The sequence below is a fragment of the Eufriesea mexicana genome, unplaced genomic scaffold (assembly GCF_001483705.2).
Source record: "Eufriesea mexicana isolate 0111107269 unplaced genomic scaffold, ASM148370v2 scaffold11296, whole genome shotgun sequence".
Lineage (NCBI taxonomy): Eukaryota > Metazoa > Arthropoda > Insecta > Hymenoptera > Apidae > Eufriesea > Eufriesea mexicana.
The window spans coordinates 241,049-263,135 of record NW_016918917.1 but is presented as its reverse complement, the minus strand read 5'-3'; the positions used below and the strand labels follow the sequence as shown (position 1 = coordinate 263,135).

The window sequence follows — 22,087 nt, the reverse complement described above, 5'->3', positions numbered from 1 at the left end:
AGAAAATACGAAAATGAAATTAGCAAACTAGAGTTTGAGAGAGAAGCTAATGGTGTACAGGATAAATCTATACGTCTAGCATTAAGAATCTAACTTAAGCCTTTCTGTATTTTTATTTTCCATGATTTTATGTTAATCGGGATTTAATTCAACAATGGTTAGCCGTGTTATCTAATCGGAAACCGGAAGTGTCTTTGCAAGGAGGAAGATTAGGTTTCTGTCATAAGCATACTTATATACACACATATCAGGATATTACGTAGACGAGCAACTTATTTATTATTTATTTATTTATTTATATGTGTATTTATAACATACTTTACATTTCGTCGTTCGCTTAAATACTTAATAAAAAGCATAAGTACCAACGAAAGTTATGATCGAAGAGCGAAAGTGTCACGTGGAGAATAAAAAAATAGAACTTTTCGCTGCAAGTTTCTCAAAACCTCCCTCTTTCCTCGAACGTTCTTTCTATTGCTTACTTTCAACAGAAATTACGTTCCATGCAAAGAATCACGTTCCTTCGCATTTGTCTTTAAAGCTCGTCGTCCCCGAAAGGACAACCCTTCCTCCCTAGGCCCGAATCGTGGATAACGGCTTAATAACGAAACTTCGGATAAATAAATAAACAATTCAGCGTTTATGAGACAGCTCGCGAGAGTTAACAGTGTCGTGAAGGTTCATACGTTTAAACAAAATGTGGAAAGAGCAGTTCTTCATCGTCAGAGTATTACGCTAACAGGGGGTGAGTCTGACTCTGGGAGCTAAAATAACTTCATCATTCTCACAAGGAAGAAGAAATATTCGTTTCCAAAAAAGGAAGAACAAAACCAGCGATTTTCTCGAAATATCGAATAAGAACATCTCGATTCTACTACCCAAAAGCATGTAAAGAAACCTTTAAACGTTCTCCAAATATCGTCTTCATCGTCCAGAAACAAGCATTTCTTCCGGAAGAAACGAAGAAAGAAAGGATAAGATGCAAGGAAGTAAAAAATGAAGGAAAAATAAACGACGAAGGTATTTCAGGTTCTACCAAGCAACGACAACCCCCGCAGAAGGGTCCAACCAGAAAGACGTGCCAAAACAGTCTCTATCCCCTCGAGGTTCCCAGACTCTGAAACCGTCAAGACGCGAGGGATTTCAGTTTTCGAAACGAGGTCCTGGCGTGCTCGAAAAGAAGGTACGTGCTAGCCTAGTGACGTTGTGAATCTCGGTCGTCACTCGAGTCCATTGTGCTCAGCTTCCTCAAAAAGAGCCACTTCACTCCTCGCCATTGATCCTCTTCTGCACGTGGCCGAGGTATCTGGCGAAACCCTCGCTGGCATGTTTAAGTAGCGTCAGACCGAGCCGGAACTTGATCTCAGCGATCTTCTTCACGAAACTGAAGAGATTGAAACCGTTCTGCTCGACCGGCTTCTTCGTGGTCAGCTCGATCCACTCGACGGTGTTCTGCTCGGTGGTTTTAGGGTTGGTCGTCGTGTTACCTTCGGAATCGGCTTCAGTGGAGGACGAAGACGAAGTGGAGGAATCGACAGATTCCTTTGTCGCTGAGGAAACTGTAGAAGTGTCTACGCTGCTGGCTGTGCTGATCTCTGAAGTCTGACTCTTGGTGGTAGACTCCTTCAACCGTACATTCTCGTCCTCTTTCCTTCTTTCACTCTCGAAGTCCTCCACCTCGTGGTCTTTGATCTTCTTCCTCTTCTTCGCGTCATCGTAGTCCTCCTCTGGCAAAGCTGAGTCGATTATATTGAGGATTTCGTTGCTCAGGTCTTCCTCCTTCTCTTCCTCTTCTAGCTCTCGCTTGGAAGGAATGATTTGGATCACGGAGTCCCTTTTTCTTCTCGAATGATGAATTTTCGTTGACTGTGCGTTCGCCGGGTTTGGCAGAGAACGTTTGATCTTCAAAGACCTAGGTCCGTGTTCCACGGCTACTGCGGTAGGCGTGATCTCTACCTCTTCGTAGGTCTCGTCGGGTCTGGCTGTCTGGACCTGACCAAAGTTCTGAACAGATCCCATTGGGTAATTAAAGTTCTGATTTATGTCACGGTCGAACTGTATCTGTCCACTTTCCGTGGGCTCGTAACTGTTAGCCAGCTTTCCTGGGGTGGATAAAGCTGGGAGCTTGTCTTCGTAAGGTGGATACTCCTTTGGAATGCTCCCAACAACGAATTGTCGATTGGCTGAACCAGGCAGGGCTGAGCCAACTACGTATTCTCGGTGTTTAGACCTGTCATAGTAATTGGGGGTACTTGGAGTGTCGGAATAACGATAATCAGTGTTCCTGTACTTCAGTACAGAGGCTGTATTGTCTGGACGATACATTGGAGAGGATGAAGAGTACCTTTGGTCGTTTTTCTTGGAAGTCTGAGAGTCAAAGCCTCCGTCATAGTGCTGGTACCTGTAGTAATTGTTGTCATAGTCTTTGGAACCAGGGTACTTGGTTTCGTCGGTAGTCATACCCTGAAGAACCTTGGATAAGACTTCTTCCTCGCTCTGGCCATAGTTTCCGCCATATTCGTCGAAATTGTACTTGTATTTAGGCTCGACCTCGTAGTTTCTTCTGGTAACGGTTCCTCCAAAGGGATACAGGAAGTAGGAAGCCAGGCCGAGTCCCAGACCCACTAGAGACATCACTCCAAAGCTAGGCATCACCTCTCGGCTCAAGAAGTTATAAATCTGCATGCTAATGGGCGTCGAAGCTGGCTTCTTCTTTGTCTTCGTCCAATTAGTGGCTACCTTAGTCTCGGGTACTATCTTTGACTCCTGTATTCCATTTTCAGCAACAGATTCGTCTGCTATTAACTCAGTCTCCGTTGTGCTTTGCACCAACGACGTGGCGGTAGTTGTAGTTGTAGAACTTGCCGGCTTTCTTCTTCTACCCTTGTTCTTCTTCCTCTTAGAATTATGTCTGGGTCTCTTGGTGGTCGACGTAGTCGTCGTGGATGGTGTCGTGCTGGTGGAAGTCGAAGACGAAGTAGAAGCTTCTGTGTCCACGTTGATCTTCGTCAGCTCAGGGTTGAAGTCGAACTTCATCAGGTCTATTCTAGTATTATCCATGCTCTCCGTTTCCTTTTCGGTTTCTTCTTTCTTGATGTCTTCCTTCTCTACCTTTTCGATCTTCAACACAGGTGTATTCACCTTAATGGATTCTACCTCAACCTTCGTAGCTTCATCTAAGGGCTTCTTCAGTTGTACTTTCAGCACGTTGTTCACTTTCGTGCCAATTGGCTTGGGCTTCACTGACAACTCCACTAGATTATTGTCAGCTGTGGTCGACTTAGAGGTTGTATTAAGCTCTAAACTGGGTGTAGCCGAGACAGGAGGCTGCACAGTAGTCTTCTGTGTGTCCATCAGAATCGATGCTTTGATCTTGGTCACGAACATAGGCTTCTCAGTGCTATCTATCTTGTTCTTCGGGATGGTAAACATTTGGACAGGTCTGAAGGTGACCTTCTCTATCTTAGCAGTAGACGCGTTCTCGCTCTTGACAATATCCGGTTTTACCGTAGTCCTTCTGGCAGGTGGTTTGGGTCTATTCTGCTGATTAGGCCTAGGATTCTTCGACATAGGTTTAGACAACACAGTAGTCTTCATGGTAGCAATCTTAGGCTTAGGAGTCGTCCTTACAAGCTGGACCTTCTTGGTGACACTGACAGTTGACTCTTTACTCTCTAAATTACTCATAGTAGTTTGTGGGACCTTCAAAGTGGTACTCTGAATAGGCTCTACCTTCTCTGTGCTTTGAGTTTTATTTAATTTTGCTTCAATGGTCTTCTTAGTGCTCACTGGAAGAGGTTTTCTTGTAGTGGGTGTCTCTTCTTCAGCTATCGTCGTGGAAGCTGGCACGGTAGCCTTTTCTGTCACTCTTTCAGTGGTGTCCACACGCTCCATCAAGGTTGTGGACTTGACAGTCAACTTGACTTCAGTCTCAAACGGCTCTTTCGTCTTCTTCTCTATCTCAGTCTTCATGGTTGTGGATGGTGGATTCAAAAGGATCCACGTGGAAATTCCACCAGTGGTCGTTGGGTGATTCTTATAAGCACTCATCAGACGTGTCGAAATCATCTCTCTTTCAAGCTCCTCTTCGGTAATTGCCATGGCTTGGCCTGGATGACTGGTCTCGAAGTAGCTGAACTTGGAATTAATTGGCCTGCCAAATCCACTGTTGACAGCCTGACCATTGTTAACGTGTATCTCCTTTATGGGAGTAGCCTCGTTCCTTTCGATCGGTTTGTAACTCATTACGGGCTTCTTGATCACGTTGTCGATGATCTTTGGTGGCTCTTCATGGTTGGTCACGTTCAATAGCTGAGTGGCCACTGTTCTTAATGACTGATCAATGTGCTGCAGGTCCTTTAGGTGGCGCTGTGTTCCGTTCAACTGTGTACTGAAACGAAATTGACTAGTTAAGACGGTTTCTGGTCAGATTGGTTCGACAAGACAGGTTTGTGATAAGCTAAGACAACAATTTAGGCCAGAGTCAATTTATGGTTGTTCCTTACCTTTCTCTCTGTCTGTAAAATTTTGGAAAAACTTTTGAATGGATTTGGAACAATGGAGTCGTGAAATTTAAACGAGGTATCGTCTCAGGAAGTTGAGGACTATGGAGGTGTCGATCATTGGTATCACTGTTGACAATAAGATAACCATAAATTTCGTGGATGTATTAAAAAAAAGAAATGCAAATTTGTTCAAACGAATGGTTTATTTCAATTACAATTCACTGGCACATGTACTAGCAATGCCCTAGGTTATCTAGAAGAAGTAATTCAAGTAAATTGTTACCATTAAAAGTACAATATAAGTACATCTGTAATACTGTTTGTGTGCGTGTTTCTATTGGTAGAAAATACTCGTTTACACCTACTTATAACTACAGTTTTAAAGCTATTATTGGCGAGGTTAATTCTCTATCTTCTAAATACCCTTTCTATCGTTCTATACCCCTTACCGTTCAGATTGTCCATAAATAAAGTGACTAAAGTTTAAAGATCACTTTTCTGACTGTCAGAAAAGGTGTTAAATATCATAGCTTCTAAAACTATCTACGTTGCTAAAAATATTTCAGCGACTATCTAATAAAGCAATGTACAGGCTGATTCAACAGTGATGATATCCTTTTATTTCCTTACATGGAACATCACAATTGGATCACCCAGTACACACCACACTTTCATCGTTGGTATCCACGTGATCCTATCAGTGGCATTCCCAGTTCCTGCCTAAAGTGTCTAATCTATCCAACCTCTATCAACCATGGAATCCCTACACCGTCTCAAAATTCCCCAAACTCTGACCTCGTATCGCCAAAGAGGAGCAGAACAACCTAACTCTGTCAATTTTCAGTCATTCATCTCTTTCTCTTCTTCCTCTTGCTCTTCCATTCGTTCACCCTTCCATACTTCTCCATGGACTGCCTTACCACCTCTTCGAGATTGGACCAAATACTGTCCCCAGCGTTACTGCTAGCTCTACTGAAACCAAAGGAGCTAGGAAACAGCCAAGGATAGATAAAAGTGACTATGCCAAGCACCCCAGCTGCCAGAGCAGTGAAAGGAGCAGCTGCCACGCTGAAGAAACCATAATGCAAAGGATTGATGAACGTGAAATAAGTGAACACCGAGGTTATGGAGTCCATGATGCCAGTTGGAGACAAGTCAAAGTCGTCATCATCGTCATCATCGTCAATCGGACGGGTTGGAGGCGAAGATCCGACAACTAGACCTGCTGGAGGAACAGGAGAAGACCCCGGAGATCCCGAAGCTGATCCAGCTGGTGCAACAGCTGGTCGAACCAAGGAGTTCACACCTGAAGAGTCGCCTGCCTGACCAGTCTCTGAGCCAACTGACGAAGAACCTGGACTATGACCTAACGAGTCAGGTTCCTCGAGTTCTGTAAGGGAAGACTCGACTGGAGAAGAAACTTCTTCCGACGAGCTAGAAATACTGATCTGAGTGTCCTGGATCACTTCGAGATTGGAAACGTCGTTTTGATAAAGAGACTGATCCTCTGGATCCACCTGGGAATCATAGTAACCACCCTGGGGCCACTGAGGTGATCCTGGAGGATTGTATTGGTAGACAGGTGTAGGCTGATAATTGGTACCTGAGCTTACTTGACTACCAGGTGCGTACTTATCCACTTCTCCATATGTCTGATAGTCTTCAGGATTAACCTGATCAGTCACGGGAGAAGGAGTGGACTTGTAGACGTTAGCGTTGAACACGTGGGAATTAATGATGATGTTCAAGTCTGTGCAACCATCTTTGCTTTGGATAGTATTGTTAATCCTCGTGTAGGAGTTGATTAAAATCGTAGGACACCTTTGATCATAAGTCACCACGGGTGTTTGGGGTGCCTGTTGATCAGACACCTTGTTACTTTCTTCGTAAGAAGTGAAGCCTATGTGTACATTTGGACCTGGCTTCGAAGTGGTGGTAGAATAAGGGTACAGTTGTGACGAGATCAAGGAAGGAGGGTACGAAGTAGGAGCTGAAGAGACTGAAGAAGACGTAGACCCAGAAGAAGGCACAAAAACGTCAGAAACAATTGGTTTGATGAATCCCGCAGGTATTTTCGACCCAACTATCGTCTTGTTAGGCTTCTTTGAGTCTGTGTTTATCAAATGAACGACAGTGTTCTGGGAAACTTGGGTCTGAGGATTGTAAATAACAGGTCTCTGAGTTTTGTTCCTCGATGGGACAGTTCCTGACCAATTCGGGACATGTCCTGTAGAGTAACTAGGTGGTCTAAGAGGACGAATGAACCCAGGCTTGGGAATTTGAATATCGCTTGGCTTGGAAGGTTTATTTGGCTCCAAGTTTTGATAGATCGGGTCAAAAGCGACACTGACTGGCCCATTGATATGATCAGTCTCTATCACGTGGTTACCATTCGTCATAAAAGCAGGGATTTTCAACCAGTGAACTATCTCTTGAAGACTGGGACTCGAAATAGGCACATGGTAGTTGAAACTGGAATTCTTCAGCGGAAGCGGCCTCTGAACAGCCTCTTCCGGCTTCGGATCATCTCCCATGGAAGTATACTTATCGTAATTATGAAAATCATCGGCATTCTGAATGGCACCGTTGGGCCAATTCTTCAAGTTCGAATTAGGATTAGAAGAATTGCCCTTATTGGCATGTGTCTTGTTCGAATTCACCTTATTTTGATTCTTCTTGCTCGGATTCGACAAGTGACCACCTGGACGACGGATTCTCGTCCTGTTCGAGTGTTTTGGATTCGAATATCGGTTGGAATGGCCCTGTGAAGAAGAGACCAATGGAATACCAACGTGGTAGTCAACGCTGTTCTTGTTTTCCAGGGGTAACCTAGAGTTTGATTGCTCGTGAGTCAGCATGTTGGTGATCTTTTTGATAGCCGCGACGTGATTGAACGGAGTCGTGGCCTCGACCTTCGCGAAGATCCCGTCGAAATTGGAGGAAAGCTGTGATCCGAGAGTCCCTATCTTCTGATTCGAGAATTCCGGATTCCGGCCCATGGTCGCAACATTCGATCGTGAATTATTCATCGTAATCTCGTTCGTCCTTCTGGACAGACTATCGCGCACGTGGCCTCTGGAGGGGCCATTTTTCGTGGAATTCAACCGAATGGTGACCCTCTTTGGGTGCGAACTTCCCGAATTCAGAAGTGGGACATGCGTATACACAGAATTCAATTTCTCATCCGATCTTTTCGAGGAAGAATTCGTGGAACTTCTACTCGAGTCACCTAAAATGGTACCTTTCGACGTTTGACCTATGGAATGACGACGAAACGTGTTTCTAAGCCTAGTCAGGTTACCATTCTTTACCGGATGCACGTGAAAGATATTCGTGATCTGTTGATCGGTTTTCACGATCGATTTGTCGATTATCCTTCCCGAGTTTTTTAAACGAGGGCTCGAGGGGTCCCAGAAATTGTTCGAGCCAGGACGTTGAACGTCAGGCGGTCTCGGCTTCCTCGTTTTGTCGACACTTACCTCGTGGTTACGTTCGACAAAAGGACGGATATTATCGCGATTACGGCTAATGTACGGAATACTACTACTGCCGGAATTCCACGTGTACCTGCTATCTTCTCGAACGGTCTGCACGCCGGAAGTTCTCCATTCCTCGGGAGTCGCCTTCGATGGCTGCGTTTCAATCGAGCCTTCTGGAAATTTAAACAAAAATCAATTAGAATACGAATAAATAATTATTATTTAATATTTCATTCAAAATTATTTAATTTTATTCTTAACAACCTTTGCTAATATTTAGTTGTAACTTAATTAATTTTTTAACGACGTTTAAAATATTCGGAAAATAGTTATTAAATTCGTTATTATATTTTAATTATTTTCAAGGTCTACTAGTGGAACAGTAACGTTTAGGGTACTCGGACTTCTCCACGTGTTTCTCACGCTGTTCGTGACGCGATTGGTATCCAAGCAAATTTCATTACGCGTTATTTATTGTTATAGACAATAACTGCAGTTATGGTTCCTTAATGGGGATCGTTTGGATGAATAGATGTAGGACACCCGATTATCGATAGGAATATTAGGACATGATAGATGTAACTGGCTCGTTAGAATGAAAAATAAGACTCGTTAGTATGGAAAAAAGGTATGGAAGACGCGTGTTGAGAAATGAAATTTTGTAAGAAACGTGGAATCGAATTCGTTCGGTCAGAAAATTCCCGCTACGACTCCATGAATTACGTTTCCTGGTGAACGTGCAATCTGCGTGCAGACTGATTCGCGTAATCACGTGCTTCGCTTTCCTCGGACACGGAACGTCGTCGACATGATGAATATGATGAAACACCGATCGAATGGAAACAATGGCTTTGGCAAAATCGAAGCTTCTATCCGCGCAGAAAAGCTGGAAAAATTTGAAGATTGTCTCGTGCAAGGAAAACAGAAAAAACTGACAATTATTTTAGAAGTCGACAATTGAAAAATTTTAATTTACGATTTTAAAAATCCGTCAGTAATTGGAAATTTTCCAAATTATGGGAATGGAAATCTCCAGGTTGGAAATTTAATAATCAAAATGCTAGCAACTGTGTATATTATTATCAATGGGAATTTTAATATTATTTTACTTTTATTCGATTTTATTATTAACTATGAAATGCTTGGAAATCACAAATTTTTAATATCGTTAATATCTCAGAATATCCAAATTTGAGGATCTCGAAATAAAATACCTCGAAATAAAATCAGGGACATTTTAAAAATTCGAATTCTAAATTTACATATCAAATATAAAAATTTCAATATTTAAATATTCGAATATTAAATGTATGAATATTTCATTACCCCATTTCAATTTTATTTTCAAAAATAATACCTCGAAACAAAATCAGGGACATTTTAAAAATTCGAATTCTAAATTTACATATCAAATATAAAATTTTCAATATTTAAATATTCGAATATTAAATGTATGAATATTTCATTACTCTATTTCAATTTTATTTTCACAAATAATAGCTCGAAACAAAATGAGCAGTTTAAAAATTCGAATTCGAAATTTAAATATTAAATATAAAATTCTATATGATCGTTTAAAATTTATCCTCGTTCCAAATAAGAATGCCAAAGATATAATAGTGTATCTGATCATTCGACGGATACAGGATCCACGCAGGTTTCACGTGCTTGAAAAGGACACGAGGTAAAGTGAACTTGCACGAAGCGACTCGCGAAGATACTATCGCAATGATTTCGCCATTTTAGTATACTGGAAGGCCAATAATCCCGGTAATTGCAGAGCGCTTCGCTCGATTAGAGGCTATAGGCCTCACCCCGGTGGAACGAAAGTTTCACGGAAGCCGGCTGCATTTCCACTAGCCGATTTGCAAGCGAATAAATACGTAGTACCTCGTCGTGACGATTATTCGACGATCGAAACGTCTGATTTCCACGGAAGGTACCGCCCTATCCTTTCCACGTTTCCGCGTCGCAGCGTTTCGCTTTTTCCCTGCGAAACGTTTCCCATCGAACGATCCCGGTCTTATCGGTAATCGGCCCGATATTCATGAGAAACATCGACTCTTACCGGTTCTCTGAGGCCTCGCGTTTCCAGATCCTGACAGCAACAGGACCACCACGATCGTTAATAGCTTCATCCGCATTTTTGCACTGGAACAAGAAAAGGAGCAGTGATATCATCGATCCACATTAATCATCCAGCTTTTTACCGATCTCTCGATCCCGCTTTAACCGTGCGATAAGATATTTCCTTCGGATTATTTATAGCACCCCGATCCTAACCCTCGAGTCCGCACCATGAATTTGCAATAATTTTATTAATTTGAAATAATTTTATTAATTTGCAAAAAGCTGACAGACCAAGGATTCCACGGGAGTAATTTAGGCTACGGAATTTTTCACAGCGTGATATTTATGGTACATGGATTTCGGAACAGGTTATGCTATATATATATATACGAATTATTTATGGTATACTTCTTGTACTATGAAATTTATGACATATAAAGTCCGAATCGCGTTATATCTTTAATTGCGAATCTTAACATAAATAATTCATAGATAATTTTATACCGCGAAATTTACGGTATACTAATTTTGGATCGATGAATAATTTACAGTGCGCAATTATTTATGGCCCACGAATTCTGCATCGCGTTATTATCGGTCATTTAAATCGCGAATAACCCTCTTGCAAAAGGATGCACGAAGAACGAGAAGTGGAAAAGAAATAAAGGACCACGTTTCTCCTCGACCCACTAATCCAAACTTGATCTCTATTCAGCGTTTATCACGGATGGTATAATTGCAGGAGTAATACCAGGAAGCCACTTTTTGTTCCGATGGTCAGCCTCAACCTGCTCGAAGGTGAGGCAGGCTGAATCGTTTAACCCTTTGCTCCCTTCAGTCGCCATTTGATAAAATTTCGAAGATCGATATTAACCCTTTGCACTCGAGAGGTGACTCTCAGTCACCATTTAATCAGATTCTAAAGATCGACGTTAATTAATATATCAAATTTCAAATTACCTAACGATGTGTGGAATGTCGAAGAAAAATAATTCTATGTCTAAATTTGCATATGATTTCTCATTTACCATTTCGAAAATATCGTCGACTCTATGACAGAAAGTCTTCGAATTACTATTTTTCTGTAACGAAAAAGTCGTCGAGTGTAAAGGGTTAATTGCTATATCAAATTTAAGATAATGTAACGGTATGCAAGGTATAGAAATCAAGTTCTATATGTTAATTATTATACAATTTCTTATTTACTGTTGGAAAAAGTATCGTCAACTTTATAGCAGAAAATCTTTGAACTTCTACTCATCTTCAGCCAAAAGATCGTCGAGTGCAAAGGGTTAACCGATCGTTTCGGGGCCTGTTCAAAAATCTCCTCGTGATATCGCAGATCACGATCAGGTGACGTAATAAGCATCGACAGGTGGTTCGATCGACTGCGGGTGCAACACGTCGGGAATGTTTGATGGCCGATTTCAGCACGAAGGTCTCGATCGAGGCGATCGTTCGTATTCGATTGCCATGCCTCGATCGTTCACTCCGCGATGCCGGTCGCATGGAAATGAGAAGCTTCTAACTAATATCGAGGAAGACACCGTTCTGCCTTTTCAGCATGCAGATTGCAGCCTTGTAAAATGTGGAATGGATCCTTTTGTGAAAAGTCGTTTTCTCGCGCTTCCTGTTTACCGACTTCCAAACGCTATTACTAATTAGATATTTTCGACGATTTGTATGCTTTTCCTTAAACATACTATGGGGTACTAGACGAATTTTGGGGGAATTTGGAATGAGAGTATACGCGCGAGAAGACTTCGAAGTGGAAAAATTCTGGGTGGATTTTAAAGCATTCTTTGAGCACTTTAAACTAATTGTAAGTGCCAATTAAAATATTTATCTGTAATTATCTGTTGAAGAATATCCTTGATAGGGCTAAATTTCCTTTTCTGGGAAGCTTCTTGCGAAGGATATTGGTGATTGGTTCTTGAGCAACTTATATCATCGCTTTCCTATCCTTTGACAATTAAAATTCGTTTATTCAAAAATATTATTGAAATCCTAGATAATGGGTAATACAAAATTCGCCATAGTTTAAATTATCGGTACCTAAAAATTATAATTATCTATATCATTAACGCTAGAACTACCAATCCAGTGAAAATGACTGGTCCCAGAATTTTCCTTTTTGCAATCACCGAACACATACACCTGCTTTAAGAATAAAATTGTTATCAACTCGTATTAAGAAAGAACTGTAATCAATATATTCGCTCATATTCATCGTATCGCTGAAATTACTATAATCTGTGCACGTTATAGTTAGGTACCCATTAAAAATCGGTAGTTCTAGTGTTAATAAGTGAATATAGCAGGACACAAACTGCAAATCCTAAAACTTTGATACTAAAAATTCTACATCATCGAGGATGTAGAATTCTCTTCTTCTTTATTCCCTAACAACTTAGATTCTTCCTTAACACTACTGATTCTATTCCAGATATAAAATTACTATCTACTGTATCAACTACTTTCCTGTTTTTATTTTATTCTTCCTATTAATTACGATAAAATTGGGAAATCTGGAGACACTGATACCACGAGCTCCGAGAGCCCAAAAAATCTAATAATCCTCACGAAAGCTTAAAGAATCCTCCAAACGCATGAGCCACCAGGCTCTAAAATCGCCACTGACCTATGCAAAAATATACGAATACACCAATATCCAAGATCCAAGATGCAAATTTCCCTAAGAAAGAGCCAATTCGTCGAAACTCAAGCGTCCCACAGAGTGGAATGGGCACCCACGTTCCCCTTTCGATAGCTTCCCAGCATGCACCGCGTTCCAGACTCCCCGTGGTTTCTCTGCAACGTGGTAAAAGCCTGATCGTCCTTTTTTCTTTCCTCCATTTTGTACCGTTGCATCTTTTTCGTTGATATTCGTGTCCGGTAACGGTACCGGGCTATCGGTCTTCTTAGGCCCCATTTGCATGTGGCGGCGCGCACGAGGTGCATCCTGCGCGTAGGTCGGCCAGCGTGTCAGCAGGCACTGTAAATCGTCTAAGGATATCGCTGCTCGATTATAGCGAACACGTGTACCGTTACGTCGAAATACTTTTGAAACGTGTGTCGCGAATCGTTTCGACTATCCATCGTCACGGTATTTTCTCCGGATGGACCGTTTCCATGGCTCGTGTTTGGCCTGCTGCGTTTCCAGGTCGTGGTGACTCCTAGATGTTCTGGCTCGCTTGGGAATGGTTTCATAGTCAGCAGGGTTGGATGAAAGTAGGATGATGGAAATTGCAACTGAAGATCCAGTATGATAACTGAAGAATGTGGTAGAGTAAGACTGATGATGACAGTGCAGTTCGGTGTTGGATAGGTTCGTGATCGATAATTATCGGAATCGAGCAATTACTCGAATTTCCTTCGCGAAAGAATTCGTCAAAGAATCGGCTCCTGGTGATGGTAATTATGCGAACCGAACGGTATCTGAACCCGATGAATCGTGGCTCCCTACATTCCTGACACAGAGGTCTCGATAGACAGCAAGTTCCATTTTAGCTTCTCGAGTCTGATCGATAGTGATCGTCAATCATCTCGCGAAAGAAGAAACTATCACAGGTGAGACATTCGACGAGGAAAGTTATAAGGACATGTCCTTAGTAGGACACGAGAACGCGGGGTCTAAGTAGTCTCCTTACCTGGATCTCAGAATCCTCCTGGAAGCCGCATTTAATCACTAAACACGCGTAATGGACGAAGTCGAAGAGGCACAAGAAAGAGAAAGAGATGAGAGAATCGAGGTGAACTGAACGTCGTATCGACGACGCGAAAACCGTCAAAGGGGAAGACTGCGAAAAGACACTGTCCCGGACTGGAGGGTCGAACGAACGAGGAGCTAGGATCGCGAGAGAACGCGAGAGGAATCGCGAGTGTCGTCCAGCCAGACGATCTTTCGACAATGGTGCACGGCTGACTGAATCCACGACTCGAAGGTTGGAGAAGTGGTGGGCCGCGTGCACGCAGCTGGCCACCGGGTAATCCGGCAAGGTGGAGAGGCGCCTCATGCACGAGTCATCGGGAACCCGTTACTCCGTGTTGCCTACGAACGAGATCTGCTCGGGTTGAATAACCTTCGCCGCGGCGTGTATGCTAAAGCGTGTTCGTGACTACCTTGGCCGATCACCTCGGGAACTGGGTGAATCTCCGCCGGCTCCTCAGCAGTGCCCGAAACGGGGAAGGACGCGAGGAACAGAGCCTCCACGCTCGATTGGAATCGCCTGGGTGATGTAACCCACGCGATACGGGAAATCCTCGACCAGGATTTCGTGAAGGGAGTAATCGGTGATAGGCGCTGCTCTTTTAGGTTCCATGGGTCTGTTAGTAAATCTATCGGAGTCTAAGGATAGATTTTCAAACTTCGATTGAAAATTCCGTATTTAATGTTAACACTTCGCCATTTCATTTCGACATCCTCGCAATCTTCTGTTTTTCGTGTCTTCTAATTGTAAGATTCGTAAGGAATTTATTTCAAGTACGATTGACTATTCGGTAGGTCGATGATCTCGTAGAACGAATAATCGAAGGTGATATTACTTCCTGAGAAAAGGGATTGAAGTTTCCATGGGTCTGTTAACACTAAATCTATCGGAGTCTAAGGATAGATTTTCAAACTTCGATTAAAAATTCCGTATTTAATGTTAACACTTCGCCATTTTACTTTGTCATCCTCGTAATCTTCTGTTATTCGGTAAGTCGATGATCTCGTGGAAAAAATAATAAGAAATGGTGTTGTTTTTTAAAAAGAGGGGTCAAAGATCCAATGGGTTTGTCAATAGTAAGTCTATGGAAGTCTAAGAATAGATTTTCAAACTTCGATTGAAAATTCCGTATTTAATGTTAACACTTCGCCATTTCATTTCGACATCCTCGCAATCTTCTGTTTTTCGTCTCTTCTAATTGTAAGATTCGTAAGGAATTTATTTCAAGTATGATTGATTACTTGGTAGGTCGATGATCTCGTAGAACGAATAATCGGAGGTGGTATTGCTTCCTAAAAAGAAGGATCGAAGGTTTCATGGGTTTGTCACTAGCAGGTTCATCGAGATCTAAGGACCGTTTGTAAAGCATTAATTAAAAATTGTTTCTGATTAAAAAATCATTAATTTTTCTTATTTTCTATCTTATGAGATTTATCTAGAATCTGTATTATTGAACACAAGTGATAATTTCATCGGCTATTTAATGGACCCACAATTTCGTGGAAGAAATAGTCGATAAATGTATCGCATTTTTAGAACCGAGATCGAAGGTTCCATGAGTCTACTAATAATAAATTTATTGGAATCTCATGAAAATTGGGATCTAATTAAATATTCTGTGTTTAAAATTACCACTCTCGTCATTTGATTTCACAATTTCCCTTATAACCAACTATATCATTTCATTTCTTCTGACATAAATAGAGTCTCTTTCAGCAACTACAAATGATTATTTAATCGGCCATTTTGATAGATCGATGATCCTATGGAATGAATAATTGATAATGGCGTTGCTCCTTGAGAAGCAGAATCGGAAGCTTAATTGAATCTGTTAATTCGATTCGATCGATCATTTGACGATGGGTTCGGTATTAAATAAGTATGTTGCAAGAGGTTCGATCATAATTTTGATCCGTGCGTTGGCTCGAAGGAAAGTTTATTATTCGATGAAAGTGTGTTGGAAAATGGACTTTATTACGATTTGGTAGCGCTATTAATAATTTAAAATGTCTACTCGAGAAAGGAACAGACACGAGGATTTCTCGAGATTATTAAACTGAATGATGGCAGAGATAAAGTCGCGAGTAATCAGGGTGATTGGTGTCAGACTTTTTACTTTAACAGTTATTGAAAACGCACGGCTGCTTTTACTAAAATTGATGCCAACTTTTATTCGGATAGAAATCTAATTATACGTATCCATACGTCTTCATTATACCACTCCAATTATCTCTGTCTGTATACGTATACTATGCTTAAACCCCTAGTTCTAATCTCAAAAAAGGAATCCATGACCTAAGATCCTAGCCTGAAAATACAACTCCCAGTTCGCGAATTTAAAAGTCTAAGATTTCCGCATTACAGATCGGCAATTCGAATTTGAAATAAGAAAACGACGATCCAAGATCTCGCTTCAAAAACGGAGCTCGTAATTCGAAAATTTCAACGTTCGAGAATTTTACATGGCAGATCGGTAATTTAAATGCGAAGAAAGGAAGCGACGATCCGAGATGTTCGGTTCAAAAACGGGACATGAAATTCGCGAACTTCGCATTACAGATCGGTAATTTCGATGCGAAAAAAGGAAGCAACGAACCGAGATCTCGCCTTGAAAACAGGATTTGCAATCTGAGAATTTTTACGCTTCGGAGTTCCATATTACAGATAGGTAATTACAGTGTTTCGCATTACAGATCGGTAGTTGTTGAGACAAGAAAGAAAGTAATGATGCAAGTACGAAAAGAGGAATGGAAGAATTGGAGAGTTTAGATCGGTAACGGTTAGGCGAGTTATCGATGACCGATCTCACGGTGATTTGTCAGAAAAGCTGCGGCAAAGGACGTAATCTGTCTGTTGTTAAGGCGAGTACATCGTATAGAAACCCCGGGACAAAAAGCAAATAGTCCACCTGAGTCGTTATAACAGTGCTGGAAAGTAAGACCTCTGTTTCGTGTCAAAAGTAAACCATTTCTCCATTCGTCTGTCTCGCTTTGTCGCGACAATAAAAATGCCCCGTGCAGCCTCGACGCTAACAAATTGCGAGTAATTAGTTAATAACAACGTCCACGTTGTTCCGTAATAACACGGTTTGTTGTATTCCGCGCGTTAAATCTTTCCCGCGAGTAATATCCGTTCAGCCGCCATTAAGCTGCAATTCTTGCCAGGCTTCCTCCGTTCCCGGAAGTCTGAAATCGTAACGCGGCAGGGAAATCGAATTGATAAAGACAGCCTGGAATAATTTCGTTAAACGGTCTGAGAATAAGGCTGCTAGGGTTCTATAAAACGAACAGGAAACGGAGGCTGGAAAGTTTCTCGAAAGATCTTTCCCACTGTCTCCCATGACGCTCAGCGTGGACCCAACGATGAATAAAATATGGCTTCCACGAACCATTACTTTCCTCCCTCTTTTATTTCCGTTTATATGACCAGTTTCAGCCTCTAAATTCAGAATTATCGCGCAGACGAGTGATTTTCCTTCGGACTTTTATAGTCTAGGAAATTGTCCTAGGATCTAGTAAACTGAAACTTTACTAGATAAGCTAAACTGAACTTATAGGAGACCGGGAAACCGAGAAGCTTTATAGGAGAGAGCATTGTCGTGACAGGAGGTTAGGTAAAAATAAAATTCGCGATTCGCGTAATTCCTTTGTTGGTTGGGTAATAAATATTAGGGATCGTAGAGGAGAAAAATGTGAAGCGAGAAGGTTTGCGCTCACGAAAGGAGATCCCCTCATTCGTGGAGATAAGGCGAACTGATGTTTCGGAGGAAGTTATTTTACGGAAATTGGCTTTCCGGCACGTTGCAGACTGGCTTTGGTAAAAAAATTAATTGCCGTGGAAATTCTTTAGATCGCTTTTAATCGCTGAGCCGAATCGTTGCTTGGGAGATTATATCTTGCGCTGGCATCTTGAAAGTTCTCGCGAGAGGAGCATGAACGTTATGCGCTTCTCATTAGGCCAACTCGAAGCTCCTGCGTAGTCCGAACCGCTGAAATTTGTACAGTTTGTTTAAAACTAGGCTGGAAGATGTTTCACGCGCTTCTTTTCATCGATGTACGACGATTATGGCTAATAGTTGAGGATGTTATTAGCGTTAAGTACCAATGAATGACCGTGAGTAATTGCGAAAGGTACGACGTTAGCGTTGGAAGTCGGGTGAAGGTCATGCATGGTGTTTAGGTTATGCGTGCTGACATTGACATTGTCGAGGTAGTGACACGAGAAATCGAGGTCATTTGAAGATCATGTGTCATAATATCGGCAGCAAAGGTTACTCGAAGGTCACAAAAGATTACCAAGCTCGTGTCATCGACAGCTAAAATTACTCGAAGATTGCAAGATGTCATTAAAATCGTGTCAAGGACGTAGTTGGCCATCGAGATTATTTGAAGGTCACGGATGCTCATTAAGGTCACGTCATTGGCAGTCAAGATTACTCGAGAGTTACAGATTATCGTGGAGGTCACGTAATTGGTGACCCAAGTGATGAAGGTAATTTAAAAGTCACGAGGGTAATCGAGATCATGCCACTGGTAATCAAGGTCACTTGAAAATCGCGGGGGACCATCAGTGTCGTCCCTAATCCATGGTCAGGGTCACTCGAAGGTCACAGATGATCGACCAGGTCGGAAAATCGCTGCTCAAGGTCATTTAAAGCCCCTGTACCGCCGCGGCTTTTAAACCCGACGTGTCTTTCAGACCTGCCATTCACTTTTGGTTGCAGAGCTTTTTGTCGGCCAGTTGACAGACTAGAACAGTAGGTTGATTCGATGGACTAAGGAGTTTAACAGGTTGGAGAAGCATCGTCGTAAAATGACGCAGCGTCTCGAAGAACCGACAGCTGGTTACGGAAGTGCAATATCCGATTCCTTGCTACAGCGAAACAGGTTCTCTAGGACAAGTAGTTACACGCTTTGCCGACGTCTTCTGACATCAGAAGCGTTCCATTAAAAATTCATTAGCTCTACTCCTCCGTGAATTTCACCGTTCCGGAATCAAGCCTACCCGCTAAGCTCCAGCCAGCCTCGTCAGTTTTAATCTCCGGTCATCGTGATTTTTCGTCAACCTGCCCACCAAAATTCCACGTTACGTCATGCCTCTATCGTTAACGTTCCCAATAAACATACTCGGTTTCCTCGAGAACTTTCGATAATATTAAAATCGATAATATTAAAATTTCCAACTTTCTCGAGGAATTTATTTTCTCGTAGATCTCTCTGACGCAATTCCCGATGTATTTCTGACCTGTCCTTAAAATTAGATGTCTGTCTAACGCTTTTGGACGATAAATTCAAGCATCGTTCGCGATTCGTCGCGCTGTGAATGCAAAATGGCACAGGGTCGAGGAACAAATGGAATTTGACGATATCCGAGAAAAGGAACGTCGAGTACCGTATCTTTCCCTGAAGCAAAGCCACGGGTACAGTTTCGTATACAAGAGAATCATATGCAACGCGAGACGTGAAATGAGTAATCGATTAGCTATGCGCAAGGTAACAGTTATCTCATGGATGCCTTAACTGGGTGCAAAACAAATCCAAATGTAAAACTTTCACGATTCGTCTGAAAGAAAGGATGCAAGGATGCCGAGAAAAGAAGAGAAAAGAAATTCGCTCCTCCTCTCGAAAATAATCGGAGTATAATATACCAAAGAAAATCTGCAATAACCACCCGACACGGTTAAAGTGTTTCATCCTCCATAATTCCTCTTTTTTTTCGTCTTCTATAGCGATTAGAGCCACGCGATGGTTCTCGACCTAGAATCGAGAAAAACGGATCATGGTACTCCGACGTGCCTTTGTAATCCTAACATAGACCGTGAAACCGGTTCCAAGGGTATGTTCATCTAGATAGTGATCGTCGAACACGTAGAAGGTCTGTTTTTAAAGCACATCGATGCGTACTGCTGATCCACTTGCTCCTTAATGGTGAAACATCGCGCAAGAAACCTGACAGGGCTCCGCGCGTGTCTACCTCAGCGAGGTCTGCGTTCCAAATGTCGCCTAAGCTGCTCGATATTCAATTATTGCCAATCAACATTTTTCGCGAGCCTTTCATCCCGTCTGCCACGTTACCTCCGAGCAAACGAATGAGAAATAACGCTTTGACAGCCTTTGCATACGTATCTTCCATCATCGCGGCTCCCATCGCTCTAACGCGATTAGCTTGCCAGTACTTTTACGCACGGATGAACTCTCTTCGCTGATTCCCTGGCAAACGATATCACGGAAGATAAATTTCGACCTATCGATTTGCCTCGTTGATATATTGTTCGTGCTCGCGTTTTAATGGGGTATCAAACTCGCTCTATCAATTTTCTCTGACGCATTCTGGACTGCAGCGTTCGTCAGAGCGGTTGCAGCTCTAAGCGAGAATGACGTTCACGGTATTCGATGCTATGGGAATTAGGTGGCAAAGAAGCTTATTCCGAATAACGAACGAGCACACAGAATCGCCGAATCGAAACGAGGATCGCACGAATCTGACAACGCGCAAGAGGAGGACAGCGACTTCCGGTCATCGACTATGAGCAGATCTATGAGCGGGATCGAGATGGTCGATCGCCTCGTTTCGTTCGTTTTGTTGAACCAGAGGCTGCAGTGAGAAATTACACGGTCTCGTGGAGTAAGCGCGAAAATAAATTGATAAAGAAACGCAGTCGCCTCGGGGTAGCAAGTTGGAGCTTGGAGATCATGCGAGGTTCGAATTCCATGTCGATGTACGTAATTAAAGGTAGATCGTGAGACCTTGTAAATCCAATGATAGATTTATTCTTCGGGAAACCGGAAAAGCTTACACGTTTTTGGGGTTCTGTTATAGTAAGTCTGTTGTGAACGATACTTTTCCCCTATTTCTGTGAAAATTTGAAAAATAATTCATATTTCTGAATTGGATTTAAAAAATCAATTCTTGAAATATTACAATTAATTTTTGTCAGTTGCATGCGGAGAATTTTTATACTACATTGAACGTATTAATAATTAACAGGAAATTCATATTCATTATTGGAATTTAAAAAATAATCTCCTAAAATATTAAAATAAAATTCCTTCCAGTCACACATAGGGAATTTTTATACAAAATTGAATGTATTAATAATTAACAAAAAATTCATATTTCATAGTAGAGATTAGAAAATAATTCCTTAAAGTATTAAAATAAAATTCTCCTCAACCGTATGTACCTAATTTCTGTATAAAATATAAATACGTAATTAGTAGAAAATTCATGTTTACTATTGAATGCACGGTTTCTTGAACTACTGAGATAAAAATCATGTTTAAAATATACATTATTTGTAATGGGCGACCATACGTAAATCCGCCATTGTGAAAATCTGGTAACTGTAGGTGGTAGAAATAGGTTGCTGGCATAATCGTGGAAACGTAGATAACGTTACCGTAATTGTGTTAACGAAGCTTCGAAAAGGAACCTAAGGATCTGGATGGATTCCCCAGATGCTATTACCATTTGCAACGAGCGAGAAAAGAAGTTCAAACACATACTCGGGGATACCTTCGCGTAATCGAAGGAGTGCGTTGAATATGCATAAGCATCGTTCTGTTACATTTAAACAGCTCGTGCACCTTATCTGAATAATAAAAAAGAATCAAGATAAGCGTAATTACCAGTAAAACAAGCAAGTCGAGCACACGGCACAGGAGCTATGAATACGTCTATCGAGGGAAGTTGGAGGCCAGAAAAACGTTAAGTGTAACCAGTCTTACACTACTTTCAACCAATTCCAACGTCTTCTTTCGATCAAAACATTGTAAAAATGGAACAGCGTGTTCGATGTTAGACAGTTGCCACTTCTAGTAACAGGATTCATTTCTTCGAAGAGAAACACGAGCAATGTAAGATATATTCCACCATTTTGGATACTTAACCTATCACTATCTAAATGATAGTTCCGAGACTTTTAACTACTATCATTTTCATCACTCGACTTTACGACTTCCTTTATAGCTTCTCTCATTCGCTGACTGCAATTACAGAACAAAGTAATCGTTTGTGAATTTTTATACGAGGTACAGACTTCTTTGTAAGAACTAATTGGGACGACAAAGATGGATGAATAGTGGAATTTTCGGTGAATAGAATGCTCGCTTTCTTTCGCATTGATCTTCATCGCGTTAATTATTATTCATCGATGAAATGAAACATTCGCGAGAGAAACATCGACAACTTCATAATTTTCGCCAATTAAACGAAGGTTCGAAAAATACGATCACTATATGGACCATCGAACGTGTAAACGAGCGATAAAATGGTGTAGATCAGCGGAATTAACGAGGCAAATCAGAGACACGGATAATCAACG

At 41.6% G+C, this 22,087-nt stretch overlaps 1 protein-coding gene across 3 annotated transcripts in view; it reads right to left on the bottom strand.

The window, feature by feature from the left end:
- Positions 1-1,068: 1,068 nt before the first annotated feature.
- LOC108553622 (uncharacterized) overlaps positions 1,069-22,087 on the bottom strand; it is a 29,902-nt gene continuing 8,883 nt past the window's right edge. For all 3 annotated transcript variants that reach the window (XM_017908612.1, XM_017908613.1, XM_017908611.1), the window contains 3 exons: positions 10,053-10,135; positions 8,073-8,157; positions 1,069-4,390 (listed from right to left, as the gene is read on the bottom strand). In XM_017908612.1, coding sequence (XP_017764101.1) covers positions 1,264-4,390; positions 8,073-8,157; positions 10,053-10,128 — 3,288 coding nt within the window. In that variant the 5' untranslated portion in view covers positions 10,129-10,135 and the 3' untranslated portion in view covers positions 1,069-1,263. The remainder of the gene's footprint in view (positions 4,391-8,072; positions 8,158-10,052; positions 10,136-22,087) is intronic.